This window comes from Mizuhopecten yessoensis, unplaced genomic scaffold (assembly GCF_002113885.1).
Source record: "Mizuhopecten yessoensis strain PY_sf001 unplaced genomic scaffold, ASM211388v2 scaffold7547, whole genome shotgun sequence".
Classification (NCBI taxonomy): Eukaryota; Metazoa; Mollusca; class Bivalvia; order Pectinida; family Pectinidae; genus Mizuhopecten; species Mizuhopecten yessoensis.
In genome coordinates, this window is record NW_018407102.1 from 244267 (window position 1) to 259162 (window position 14896).

Below are 14896 nucleotides of genomic sequence, written 5' to 3' on the forward strand. Positions count from 1 at the left end.
ACAGCTTATTTCGTACACTACTGTTTGAATCATGAGAGTGACATGTATAATACTTGTATAAACTTTTCACTAAACTTCTCATTCAAAATACACAGGTTGTCAGATGAGACATGTTACAAATAACTAACTTAAATAAGACCTCAATGGCAGTTTGGTTTACAGTGTTAAGTTTACAGTGTCTGTAAACAGTTATCAACCAGACCTTCTCAGAACCTTTAGTCACAGTATTAAAGACAAGGGTTTAGTATAAATGTTAACGGTGACCTTGATCATGACCTTGGCACCCTGAAATATGAAATTGTTTGAGGAATGCTACTTGACCATTGTACGAAAACAGATCAAAATCTACCCAGAAATGAACCTAGGAACAAAAGCAATGCTATACCCTTCCATAACTCGAGGATAAAACAAAATACTTTCTTAAAAGTCAAGGTTCATTTAAATGGCACATTAAGAAGAGTCAAGGGCAATAATTGCATAAATTTTAATCATAGATATCAAATGCACAAAGAGAAGAGTTGTTTAAGGAAGATAATAAGCAATGCTTTCTTGTCTATCCATGTCTAAAGGGAGAAACACTTGTGAAACATTTCTGAAAAGAAACATCTGATGACATTTTTTTTGTACAACTAAATTGATCACAAAAATACACAATGCTTAGATCAAGAGAAAATTTCTTGTTTGATTAACTAATGGTTATTTAAGACATCTGAGTTTGTAGTAATGAATTTCCACAGTATTTGGATTACTTACCGACCTAAATTACTTCCTCAATGATCATTGTTAACATCAAGATACAAGATTTGAAGTGTATTTCTTGTGCTCTTGTGTTAACTTAAAATGTTAAACAGTTTTTAATTTTCAATTAGGTTTTACCTGAAAGGACAGCCAGGTTGCTGGTTTAATAATTAGAGATACCAGTAAGTTTTTGTCTAATGTATGGAGAAACCTGTCTAATCAGGTACCTTGTCTAGTCAGACTGGTGGAATTGTGATAAACCATTCAGAAGTGACATAAATTTATAATTTATTTATTACCTTCAGATCACAGAGGTGGAAGAGTGTGTTTTTCAAAACTAAGTTGTTAAACCAGAAGTACAATACGAGACCTCTTTATTGGGGAATAAATAGCCCAGGTTGGTACGGAGGATTATACAGGTTTCTACATACTGTACATGCTATATCTATCAGAAAGTGTTAGATGAGAATATAGATTTACGTAAAATAAAGAAGGATGATTATGAAAACTGAATGAAATACCTGACCAAGCTAAGACATTGTGAGCTTATGACTAGCAACTGTCTGTAGGTATAAACAGAACACACAAATAATTAGCTGGTTATCATATATCACACATGCTTAGATAACAAAGCTTCATCATCACTGTGCTACAAACATACAACAACAAAATATCAAATACATCATTCACTAAAACCTCTTTACAGTACTTAAAACTGTGCTGTCCAATGGTTTCATTGCATGCTACTCAGCTTGTGAAGCTATCATCATGACCTAATTTGAGCCATTAAATATATCCACAGACAAAAACATCATAATTTTCGATACATAGCCATGATAGTGTCTATTGTGAAGGGTTTGATACCCGTGAACCCTCTGAACCAAACCCTAACCTACCCGTACACGAAAGTCCTAATGAAATCACATTTCATACTGCCATTCTTTCTTTTAACACACCTGGGTATCTTTATTGTAAGTTCAAAAGGTAACTATTTTGTTTGTAAGAGGTCAAAATAAGACCTTTTTTCGCATATTCAAGGTTCATCTAAATGTGAACTCAGTCTGAAGTATGTAGATACCCATGTAGCACAACATTATTCATAGACAGGAAAAAATGTTTAGCGAGGGTGTCCAGTAGGTTTTCATGACCAAAATACATTTTTTTTTTTATAAAAGCATATATATATATACATATTAACAAATTGAAGAATAAAAATGACCTTCAAAATAACTGAAATTTAACAATTTCTTGCAAAATCTTAAATGTTAATACTACATATATAATGTACCAGCTACTTGTGTTTGCTAGCAGACAGCTATTGTAATCTAAATATGTTACTTGTTAGGCCTAATTTGTACGATTAACTCACAATTATTTCGTGCATCGTTCAACCTGTGAATGTTTTCAACAACACTGGTGAATGTGAAACAAAATTCAGGCTAAACTTGTATTTGAAGATGAACTTGATTGAAACAGATGGCTTGTACTAATGGAAAGATTTGCAATTCAGAGATCTATTAAAATTGAAGAAAAAAAATGTATGTTGAAATATGGGGTGCAATCAGGATGTAGCTATAAATAGTGGTGAAGTATTATAAAAACGAGAAGTCAACTCACACCAGATGAAAAAAATGAAACAATATATATCAATAGACACTTCCCTGACATTTAAGTCCAAGACACTGGTACACCAATCTTATTTTTTGCAAAACATGGCACCTCAGATATACAAGTAGCATGAAAAGGAATCACCATCCAAAACCAATATCTTTTAACGGCAAATCGTTTTACAAATTCCTGAAATAACATATCAGTGACTCATCATCCGACTTACCTTCCAATAGAAGGCATTGACTGTGGGGTGGACAGATGGATGGTTTGACCTGTGTTGTTGATGGGCGGAATCATTCCAGACGTCTCCTTCAGATGACCATTATCTCCGTCCCTTTCTCTGTCCTTCTCGTGTCGATCGTGTTTGTCCTGTTTCTCCTTATCATGCTTATCTTTACTCTCATGTCTATCTTTGTCGTGTTTACTCTCTTTATCGTGGCGATCTTTTTCATACTTATCCTTTTCACTTTTGTCTTTTTCATATTTGTCCAACTTTGACTCTTTGTCATGTTTCACATTTTCTTTTTCTGTCCGTTTATCAGACTTTCTGTCTGCTTTTGAGTCTGTTTGCTCACTTGTCTCCCCTGACTTGGAGTGACTCACATTGTTCACCGTACCATTGACATAGTTTGAAGTAGACTTTTTGTTGTTTTTCTCAGAATCTGACACTTTCTTTTTTTGTTTGTCCTCACTCTCTTGCTTTGAGCCCTGAAACATGAAATAACAGTAATCATCAGTTATGATTAAGTTTTTATATTATCAATTAAGTTTTTAAATTCTCTATTATTACTTATAAATATGTAGTTTTTGAAAAGCATTCAGACTTAATTAGTGCTTTTTGCCAGAAGGCTACCTAATACTCAGTACAATATTGGTTAAAATTATCGATCTATCCCAATTTTGGAAATTCAAAATCAATACAGTAATGACAGCTTGGTGATGTACAAAATGTACCCAAATATATATGACATGACTTTTCTTGTACAAAGGGCAGTAACTCTTCAAGAAAACATGAAGCCTTTTAAAACAAGACTGATAACAACAGTATGGCACAGAGGTACATTATATATATACACAATATATTGATGAAGGATATATACATGTACATGTTACTGGTGATCAAAAGTATTGTAAATTATTAAGATATTTGGGGAGCAAGGTTTCAAAAACATAATTTTCAAATGAAATTAGTTTTTAATTAAAGAGCAAAGTATAACATTTTAAAAGTTACAGATTTAGGAATTGTCTCCCTTTGCCAATACTCTTAAATGGTTCAAATTTACTGGAGGAATAATAAACGACCATAGCGCGTTAAATTTAACAGCATTCCAGTTTTACGATGTGCAAATTTTCACATCATTTACATCACATGTACATCAAATCTCATAAGTCGAAATTGTTGGACCAGTTGCAGTCAAAAGGTTATTTTTGGGTAATTATAAGTTCCTTTGAGCAGGTGTAGATAAGTTACCTGCAAGTATTAAATGGGCAATAACTCTGCAAAAGAGATAATCATATAATAACAACAGTTCCATATCTGATGTACCAAAGCTAAACCCAGGGACAAATTGTTGTAAACTGCACTTTAAAACGTTTAGTGACACTTATAGAATTTCTTAAGCTGTCTAAAAGGTAGCATATTAAATGCTTCAGAGTTCAACACTCACTTAGAAGGAGGGTGATATTACTGTTGTCGAAGTTAAATGTTGGACAATCTACAATTTGCGTTTTGGAGGAATTGTTGGTTTGAGAAATGGGGTAAAAATAAAAATGAAGCTGTACAACAATATATTTCCAAGCTCATTACAAAGTCTGGAAAATTCTCACAGAAGCTTTTCCAAGATTTGCAAGCCTTACTTTCGCTTTTACAAAGTCGTTACAATTTATTATGGCATTTTTCATATATTGAAGGAAGATAATTATGTATGATTTAAATAATTTTAAATTTAAAACTTCTTTCTAATCGCTACTCTGAAAGATTGATAGGGTTATGCATTCTGTATTTTTGTATAAACCCCCCAAATGGACAATAACATGAATTCTGTATTTTTGTATAAACCCCCCAAATGGACAATAACATTAATTCTGTATTTTTGTATAAACCCCCCAAAATGGACAATAACATTCATTCTGTATTTTTGTATAAAACCCCCCAAATGGACAAAAACATTAATTCTGTAATTTTGTATAAACCCCCCAAATGGACAATAACATGAATTCTGTATTTTTGTATAAACCCCCCAAATGGACAATAACATGAATTTTCCAGTGTCCATGTGAAGATGTAAAGAAATGGGTAAACCTTTCCATCCTTTGAATCTTTATTGTCAGATTTTTTCTTTTTCTTGGAATTTGACGTCTTAGAATCATCCTTGTTGTCATCCTCTTTTTCACTTGACTGAGATTTGATTAGTGGATTGTTGTTATTTTCACGGTGTACTCTCTGTTTTAAGTCCTGAGAAAACCGAGCACAAAATCCATCCTTATTAAAGAACTCGTGCTTCAGCAACTGTGAACAGCTCGGCCGATCATCTGGGTCCAGTCGTAGACATTGCTGTGAGATAAAGAATGATGATATTGTTATAAAACAACACAAGATGTAATACATAAAGAATAGCACTAGGATATAGTATTTGTCTTTTCTTTTTCTTGAAACATTTTTTGATTTAGATGTAGTTACAGTCTGTTGTTTTCAAATCACGGAAAAATATGATATTCAACATTTTTTTCATGTCTTTAAGCATACAAAAATACCAGATGTTTCATCCGATATGATTTATACATAATGCAAAAGACAATTTATAAACATGGGGATATAATGATATATAAAAATTGATTTATTTCTTCCGCTTATATTCATCTGTGGTACATCTTCATTTGGGCAGTTACTCAATTTGTAATTCGTAATCCCCCAAGAATGTTATTTTGGGCTATCACACATTGCCAAGTCAACAGCTATGATACAGCTGGCCGGGTACATACATGAGAGTATTAGTATTAGTATCACAGCTGCTATATCCCCTTAGCCCATATATAGGTAGAATGTTTTCGGAAATAAGTATTATTATTTGCTAATAATCTCAATCTGCCTTTTGAGTCTTTTGTTCATAAACCACTGAATTACTCCTAGTAGCGATTTTGTTGACACAGGTTGCGACATACTTTAACAATACAATGTATTTAATGGTTATCATTGATCCAGAGGATAATATGTCAATGAACACTTTCAAATAAATAATTTAAAAAATCCATAAACAACTCATTCCTAATATTTACCTTCATTACATCTAGTGAAAATGATGATATCCTCGTAAATTTCTTTTCTAGAGGTGAAACCTCTCGAACTTCTGGCGTCCGCATCCCAACAAACATAGGGTTATTTAGAAACACTTCTTTGTGGCGTTGAGTTAAATTTCCTGCAAATAAAAAAATAATAATTCGGTATAAAAAATATACACTTCCATGACAACCTTATTAAAGAGGAAAGTACTCCAAGTATCAATCCGTCACAACTGCATTCTGTTTGCATGACTTAAGTTAACCTGTCTAAACTGGGCAATACATAACCCAGAAACCTGTATTACAATACATAACCCAGAAATCTGTATTACAATACATAACCCAGAAACCTGTATTACAATACATAATCCAGAAACCTGTATTACAATACATAACCCAGAAACCTGTATTACAATACATAACCCAGAAACCTGTATTACAATACATAACCCAGAAACCTGTATTATAATACATAACACAGAAAACTGTATTGCAAAACATAGCCAAGAAACCTGTATTTTAAAAAGATTCAATTAAGGCCAAACCGCATACCTCTATGTAACCTGTTCTAATTTGAACAAATGTATCTGTCCCTGAGGTGTTTAAATTATAAAGGATAATGCCATGTACATGTATGTCTCTTACAGCCAGGTTTTTACCGAGATAAGGACACCTCTCTAAAAGGGATCCTTTTCAGAATGTCACTAAAGGTTTTACTGTACATGTAGAGACATTTGTAGAAGATGACACCAATGCAAAGACTTTAGAGGGAGCTATATTTTAGCAATTTGTAAAATTTAAAGATGGTTTATGACATTTACATTTGTTCATTAAATGAAAAAGGTGATCTCCAGATTTACAGATTTATCAAAACAAATGTTTGTGAGCTCCCTGTCTTACCAAAACATTTGACTATGTGATAAAGTTGGTCTATATCGGATTCGCCAGGAAAGAGTGGTTCTCCCGTCAACATTTCAGCTAACAGACACCCTATCGCCCACACATCCACAGCTCTGCAAGGAAACAATTGCACAGAATAATCAAAAATGATCTGATGTATACAAAATAATTACTTATCCTCTCAAGCCAACATGTATTTACTGACTCACATATTTTTAGATAAGAATCCTTTCATAGCAAATACTGGTTTACTTCCAGGCTATGTGAATTTTATATGGTCATTTGTTTATCTTTGCATTTGTCTCATGGGCTCCCAGTTTTGCAACTGCTTCATAAATATTTCATAGGAAAATTCAAAAGGTATATCAAATTTTGTTACTTTTTTAATTATCTTAAAAAAACATGAAGAAAAACCCCAGAAATTAAAGTAGAATTATCTTGGTTCTATCACTAAACACTGGTACACTTAATATTGATTAATAATGTTAATTTCCTACACACAAATATATGAATATAATCATGATGAATATGAATATAACTCTATATCGTTATGAATAGTTTAATTTTCTCACTGTTTACTTTCCATTTACCACTTTTTAAGTCTGAGTTCAGTTATTATGTAAAACAAAACTGGCTCTGTACGCGACCTGCTACAAAGCCCATGTTCAATGAAGGTGTAGTGAATTTATTCTGGACCACAGTTCCCATCAGGTACATGAATAAATTTACTGGCAGGGTGTACTCAAGGCTGTTACAACATTTGTATCAACAGCTGAATATATTAGAAAATAGGGTCTGGAGAAGTTTTAGAATGTTATACAGTATATGGATCGTACAGTACTTTTGTAACTGTCATACTGGTCTGAACACAAAATAGCTTTACATATATACAGGATTAATGTAAGACATTTGCATCCATACTGTATAATTGAAAATAAGCTGTTCAATCTCCAAAAAAGGTAAATATCTATATACAGTTATATTTAAACAAATGATCATCCTTCGAAAGACTACCCTTGATAAATATCTACACAAAGTTTATTTTTAGGATATATTGTGCATTAAACATCACATCTGTGATTTGTTTTAGAATAATCTCCAATGAAAAAGCATATCTATCATCAGCAGATTTTAAAAAGTTTTGAATGAAAACAGTAGTTGTTTGAATAATCTTCAAACTACAGACATACAGATAAACAGGCTGACAACTTGATTCCAGCAAACACTACCCTTTCCCCCCAAACCTCCAATAAATATTGTTGCGGGTTGCATAATCCATACAAAATATTTTACATATTTCTTAGAGTGTCACTCTATTGGTGATAGGATACACCTCCAATATTGTTGTGGGTTGCATAATTCATACAAAATATTTTACATATTTCTTAAAGTGGAACTCTATTGGTAATAGGATACATGTCACAATAAGCTGGTAGCATATATATTTGAAAACAGTGTTCTGTAGTTCTGCACAAGCTTCCCCAGATATCATAAGTCAAACCTACATCTAATAGCACATTGAAAACCAGCTGGGATTCAATTAAATGCAATAGAATGCTCTAGACGTTACAATAAATAGGGTTGCAGGTATTGCAAAAATACCTGCCATATTTGTGTCACTCACCAAGAGTATGGGGACCAAATACCAGCGAGACACAAAGGGCAGATACTAGCAACACTGGTAAAAAAGTATAATTACCATTAGCGTACTCTAGTTATGATACATAAATAAACGTATAGTTACCTGCCGTATTTGGTGTCCCCTACTAGGAGTTCAGGGGCCCGATACCATCTTGTGGCCACATAGTCTGTGTATGTCTCACCAGGCTGTGCTAATGTTCGTGCAAATCCGAAATCACACAATTTGACAATCCCAGATTTACTGACTAAAATATTTTCTGGTTTAATGTCTCTATGAATGATCTGAAAAGATAATAAAACATGTAAAAGTCCACCTTTCAATCTTTAATAAAATCCTTATGAAATGAATTCTTTGTGAAAGTTTTGTTTTCAAGAGAACGCAAATGACTAATTCTGTCTTCAAAAAAAAGGAAAAAGAAATCTTTGAGAAAACAAAAAACATAAATCTACTGCTAGGACTCGCACTATGAACTGTCTCCTTGTGAGACCATGCATCTTTCAGCACTGTTCGTAAAACTGAATGTTAAACACAAGAAATTGTTGTTCTACATTAAAACATACCATTGATAATCATTAAAAGTTTAATTAATGGTAGTACTGTATGCAAAAAACTGTTCGCTGCAGTTTAGCTATCACCTTTTTGCCCTCTGGGATGATTTTTTTTTCATTATGACTAGAACACAGCTTACTTTGTAACTTATTTCCACTTAGAAGAGAGAAATTAATATTGGGTGTAAATGACTGTCGCCAGTGGAAGGTAAACAATTCACTAGATGAAAGTTTACCAGTAAACAGTAGACAGCACACAGTACACAGAACTGATCCAGTAAATTTCTACTTACATTGTGTACATGACAGAATTCTATTCCCTTCAGCACTTGCCAGAGAATTCTCCGCACTGTGTTTTCGTCCAGGCCATTTGGACATTTTTCCAGTTCATCTAAAACGGTATGGTCCACGAATTCGAACACTAAATAGAGTCTCTTTTTTCTCCGGAACACTTCTATAAGGTTCACTAGATGATCATGCCGTAGTTGCTGCAATCAATAGAAGAAAAAAAAATATTATAAATTCTAGGATAACCCAGGTCAAGGTTTCAAGTCATCTTGATGCATTATGCTGATGGATAGTGAAACACTTGTGTCTCAGCTAATTCATACAATTGTGAGTTGATTGTAAAGACTGCAACATCATCATTGGGTATATTGAAAATGAATAGCATAAGAACTGTGTGATAATATTGGCAAAATATTTAGTGGTAAATGACTCTCATTGAGCCAACTGTAATGGAGATAATAACAGATAAATTTGTTAACCACCCTTCGGGTGCTCTCTAACATCTAGTGTCTAGTTTAAACATTAAATAGAAAGACTGTCTTGGTGATTTGATGCAGGTTAAAGCATACAACTACACTACAAGATCAACATATTTGTTTTTTCTGTTTTGTTTATTGGTAATGTTTGGCTAATTGATTTTTGTGCTTAGTGACATTCAATATTTACTACAGCCCTCAACTGCTAGAGAATTTCAAAATCTCTTCTTGCTCTAATTTCCACAAATTAAAATGACTGCTACAAGATCTAGAGTTGATTCTAATAGTTCATTTTCATCTCAGCTCCTAGTAAATTTAGAACAAGCAATTGCTGTTGTCAATCAGCTGTTGTCAATCAACTGTTGTCAACAACTGCTTGCCCAAAAGATCAACAACCCTAAAACAGCAGTCTACCATGTCTATTGTTGATTAGACCAACATAAAATTTTCCACTTTGGTCAACAATCATTGGTTTAAAGGATCATAAACCATTGCCTAGGGACTTGGGTGGTTGACTATGAACGTTTAGCTATACAGAAGCTTCATCGGAGATCAGTCTGTATATTTTTGAGTACATTGTAATACCAAAACAGGATATTAATACAGTACAGCTTATCAAACCACTATATAACTGTACATAAGTACTGTATAACTATATATGTATTATATACACCTAATTTAATTCGCCTGGCGTCTATATGGTATTAAATATTGTGAGGAGCTTGAATCTATTTTTGCACTCTTAGTGCATAAAACAAATCTATTTAATTCCATTTCATGATTAATGTTTATATACATTTGTGGAAACTTCAGAAGATTAAGGCCATTTGAAACAGAGACACATCTCTGAATTTGTAAACAAGGTATTAAATATGTCCAATTTCTGCACATCAAAATTTGTTATTTCCTTTTTGAACTTTAATCGGGTAAGTTTCAAGAAAATAAGATTAAAAGAGACAATATTACAATGCTTTTAAGAAATGCTATAACTCTATGAAAACTCATAGCATCAACATGCCTACAATAACACTTTATAAACATATGTACAACTAGTCTATGTTGTGATCAAAATTCAGTGAAACAAACATTTTAAACAGATGGTCTATTGTCTTTGCAATTCTCTTTGTACCAAAGGGACATAATTATTTCATAAACATCACAGATTCCCCTGTACATCAGTCGTGACAGACAAAGTTCAACTAAATTAATTTCAAACTGAGGACCTATTTGACTCTGATCAATTTTTCTCAAAATTCTGACAGTGTTGAAGACATCTAAGAACTGCACATGATGCAAAAAGATCACTGGCTAAAAACTCATAAGTTGTGCATTAAAAATCTGTATGGAATATGTGGACATGAAGACAGACGGACCAAAATATCTGGTGTAAATATTGATTTCTTGCTGGGGGTATGTGTAATTTGAGTTTACAGAGCTGAAAGCTAAAAAAAACCACAAATACTTTGAAATAACTACACTACAGGTAAAATAATGGGCTAAGGAATTTCATTTCAGTTGTTATTTATGACCAAAAACTATTATTAACATAACCAGGAATTAAAGTTCAATCTTAGAGGTAAAGAAATAAGTCAAACTGGAAACATATCACTGTGAAGGAAATAAATCATAGATTTGGCAGACAGTAAATTTAAAAGTCCTTCAATTGCTAAGAGTACATTAGATCTCCCCAATACAGTAGATACTGTAACAAATATATAAATCTATTTACTGGATTTAGCCACTGCTATAATGATGAACTCCCTGTAATTATAACACAAACACAATAATTTTTCTAACTGTGGCCTGATATAATTATTTATGCCCCATGATGTAAAGTAAACCACACCATGTCAATAAATGTAAACAAACCATTCAATAAACAACAAAGCTATTGTGCTAACATGTCTGGTATTGTTCAAGAAGGTAAAAATACTTCACCGACAAGCTGACATTACTAGAAACATAAGGCCACGTTTTTTGCTACAATCAATTGTATTGGTTTAGTAATTACAAACATAGCAGTAAAGGAATCAATAATAGATAGCTTCATCAGTCTGTTGTATCAGGCCAGCGTTCTACCTATATAGTGCAATATACCTTAACAGGCAAGCACAAAACACACAAGGCCCTTTGAAGTCAACGAAGGAATTAATAATTGGGTAACCGATCACATTTCCAAAAGATAAGCTGCCAGCAATTTTCTGTCAATAATAAATTGATATCCAACAGAAGCTGAACGGCTGATAACTTGCACAACAGATAAGAATCTCTTTAAAGGAAATTTTTAATATTCCATAGAGATATACACAGTTTGCAGTAGGCATGAAAATAATATAATTAGTAATTACAGGTAATTATAAGTGGTAGCAATATTAACACGAATAATTTATAGCCAGTGACAGCAATTTTTAATTTGCAACTTCTACTGTTTGAACAGTAAGTGTTTGAGTGACATTGATCAAATTGTGAAATATATGGATCCTGCCCCCCAGGGGCTAATACAAAAAGGCAGGGTCCAAAAAGGTTAAAACTTCAACAATATTCTTCTTGATACCGAGAATTCCTACAATCAAATACTCTTCATGGGTGAAAAGATCCTTTAGTGCTGTATAAGAATTGTGTTAATGTATTGTAATACCTTCCTTTGAACTATCCAGTAGGTTGTAATATGCAAGTTATTCAATTTTACAAGTATCACCTTGATTTTTATTCACCAAGAGGCTTTACATTAGGTTGAATCACACTTTTGTGTTTTTTGGGGGGGTTTCTTGTCTTTACTTCCTTCTTTTCATTAATTCTTCTTCTCTTTACTCTATTATACTACTTTTTAAACCTTCTTTGGTCTGCTTTTACCTTAAATTTTATATACTTTATATTAAGACACAATTTTCTTCAAGCAACATATTTAATTATATATATTGTATATTGATTTTATGTACCCAGTGTAGCCGAGACAAGATTAGGTCTCTTTATTCTCCATTTATTATATAATAAAGCAGTGTGTCTGTATCAATATTTGAAATATATTGCATTGGTCACTGTCAGCATATTATGTTGTCAGTTTTGTTTTCATTCAACTTAAACATATTTTAGCAACATTTTGATGGCTTAAGAAGTCAAACTAACTGATGGACTTTTAAAATTGACAAAATCAGGAACAGAAAATTCTGTACTACAGTCATCCAAAATGATATAAAGGGGAGGTTACTCTTTCTACGAAAAGCCAGAATGCAGTGGGATTGATCCATTCTTAAATACTGGATCGACATTTCAGCCATGTGTGACCTTATATGGGGTTTATTGATAATTAACAAGTCATAAATATTTGACCAATAAACCAAATTAAAAGTAATATCTCAAAGTTGAGGAATCTCGATCAAAACTTAAAATATAGGGTCAATAAGGATTTAGGAAGGGCATGAGCCATGGGCCATATATATGGCAAATTAAAATTAAAATGGTCCATAACACTTACCGTTTCATTGATATACAATAGCTTAAAAACTGGGAAATGGCCCAAAGACTGGTTAAGCCTAAAGCTTATTAATCAATGGGCCATATTTTGAGAAGAATATTAGTTTATTGTGCAATAACTAGTTAAATCTTCAACATTAATTCACCTTATAATTACCACCAAAGGAAAAAATCTGAAGCTTTGATTCTTTCAATCTATATCATGTAATTAGTCTGTGTAGTTATAGATCCACAACTCCGGAAGATTAGATTGATTAAAAAAAATTCAATGGTCAATGGAAATTGAATTGATGGGCTCAACAGGATATTCAGGTCAACTGATCAAAAACAAAAATTGGTTATTTTTTGTTTATTTTCTCATCAAAGAGACATTTTTTTTAATTAAATCATGAAACAGTTGTATAAAATGCCAGTTTGTTTACAATGACAGTTGATTGAACTGTATCTATTCTACAAGTGTATTAACACTGAAACTGATATATGGGACCAGATCATGGCCAGGGTAAGGTAAAAAGGAAATCTATAATTAATCAATATTTGTGGAGTAAACAAACACACCCACCCCACGGATTATCTTTCCTATAACCACTGAGGGGGTCTATACAGCTTTCTGGTCTCACATTACAGAAAAGTAGACATGTTTAAATATCTACTAGAAGCTGCAGGGGACATTTCACCACAGACACCGCATATGTTTAAAACTGTTTATGGGACAAGAATGTATTCCCAACGATGGTTTGAAATCTTAATAGACTGTACAGTGATCATAAAAAAGGAGATGTTTATATAGACAGATCCATTGACAACGAAAGACGATTACATTTCCTTAAACGTGTCAATTAGTCCTCTGAGTTTTAAGCCTTTCCACATATCTAAATCACTGTTGTATCCTAAATACTTTTTAAGTAGGCCAGATCAGAACTTTGTGATAATGATCCATAGATTTTACAACAGCTGATCCTCAAACAGTCAAATTAACATCTTACTGGTAAACAAAATTATTATAAACATTCTGGAAAATACTTAAGGAAAATTTTCAGAAATATGTGATACATGTACGTATCAAGATCAAAGTCATGCATGACCCTTCAGTTTTAAAGTAAATTCACCCAGACAGTAATTCTACCAATTTATCAAATGAATCGTTTGATTTTTGAGGGTTATTGTTACAGTCATGACAGAAAAGACTGGATTTCAGAAAAGGGCCTGTTTCCAGTAATGTTAATTCTCCATAGGAGCCTGCCCCCGTATAATTTCTTATCTAGCTCAACTACTGTTTTTTTCTTTTCCGAAGAATAATTTTACACCTTTCCGACACCCAGATTTCATAATTTCAGTGAAAATGTATTTTTATAAAGTTGTCAATTTCAGCATCAAAGACATAAGTTCGTAAATAAAAGAAGGTTATCTCGAAATTGTAATTCGCAACATAGTATAAATTTCTTTTGATAAATATTTCNACAGATCCATTGACAACGAAAGACGATTACATTTCCTTAAACGTGTCAATTAGTCCTCTGAGTTTTAAGCCTTTCCACATATCTAAATCACTGTTGTATCCTAAATACTTTTTAAGTAGGCCAGATCAGAACTTTGTGATAATGATCCATAGATTTTACAACAGCTGATCCTCAAACAGTCAAATTAGCATCTTACTGGTAAACAAAATTATTATAAACATTCTGGAAAATACTTAAGGAAAATTTTCAGAAATATGTGATACATGTACGTATCAAGATCAAAGTCATGCATGACCCTTCAGTTTTAAAGTAAATTCGCCAGACAGTAATTCTACCAATTTATCAAATGAATCGTTTGATTTTTGAGGGTTATTGTTACAGTCATGACAGAAAAGACTGGATTTCAGAAAATTTTATGATTGTAGGTGCTGAAATTTTCTTCTAAATATGAATTCATCTAAAAGATATGTTCTATCTAAT

At 32.7% G+C, this 14896-nt stretch overlaps 1 protein-coding gene across 9 annotated transcripts in view; it reads right to left on the reverse strand.

Annotated features, from left to right (window-relative positions):
- The window catches only part of LOC110453905 (cyclin-dependent kinase-like 4), a 51851-nt gene that overhangs the window by 17462 nt on the left and 19493 nt on the right, over positions 1-14896 (reverse strand). For all 9 annotated transcript variants that reach the window (XM_021503124.1, XM_021503127.1, XM_021503126.1 and 6 more), the window contains 6 exons: positions 9012-9206; positions 8273-8451; positions 6529-6641; positions 5626-5765; positions 4652-4903; positions 2573-3057 (listed from right to left, as the gene is read on the reverse strand). In XM_021503124.1, coding sequence (XP_021358799.1) covers positions 2573-3057; positions 4652-4903; positions 5626-5765; positions 6529-6641; positions 8273-8451; positions 9012-9206 — 1364 coding nt within the window. The remainder of the gene's footprint in view (positions 1-2572; positions 3058-4651; positions 4904-5625; positions 5766-6528; positions 6642-8272; positions 8452-9011; positions 9207-14896) is intronic.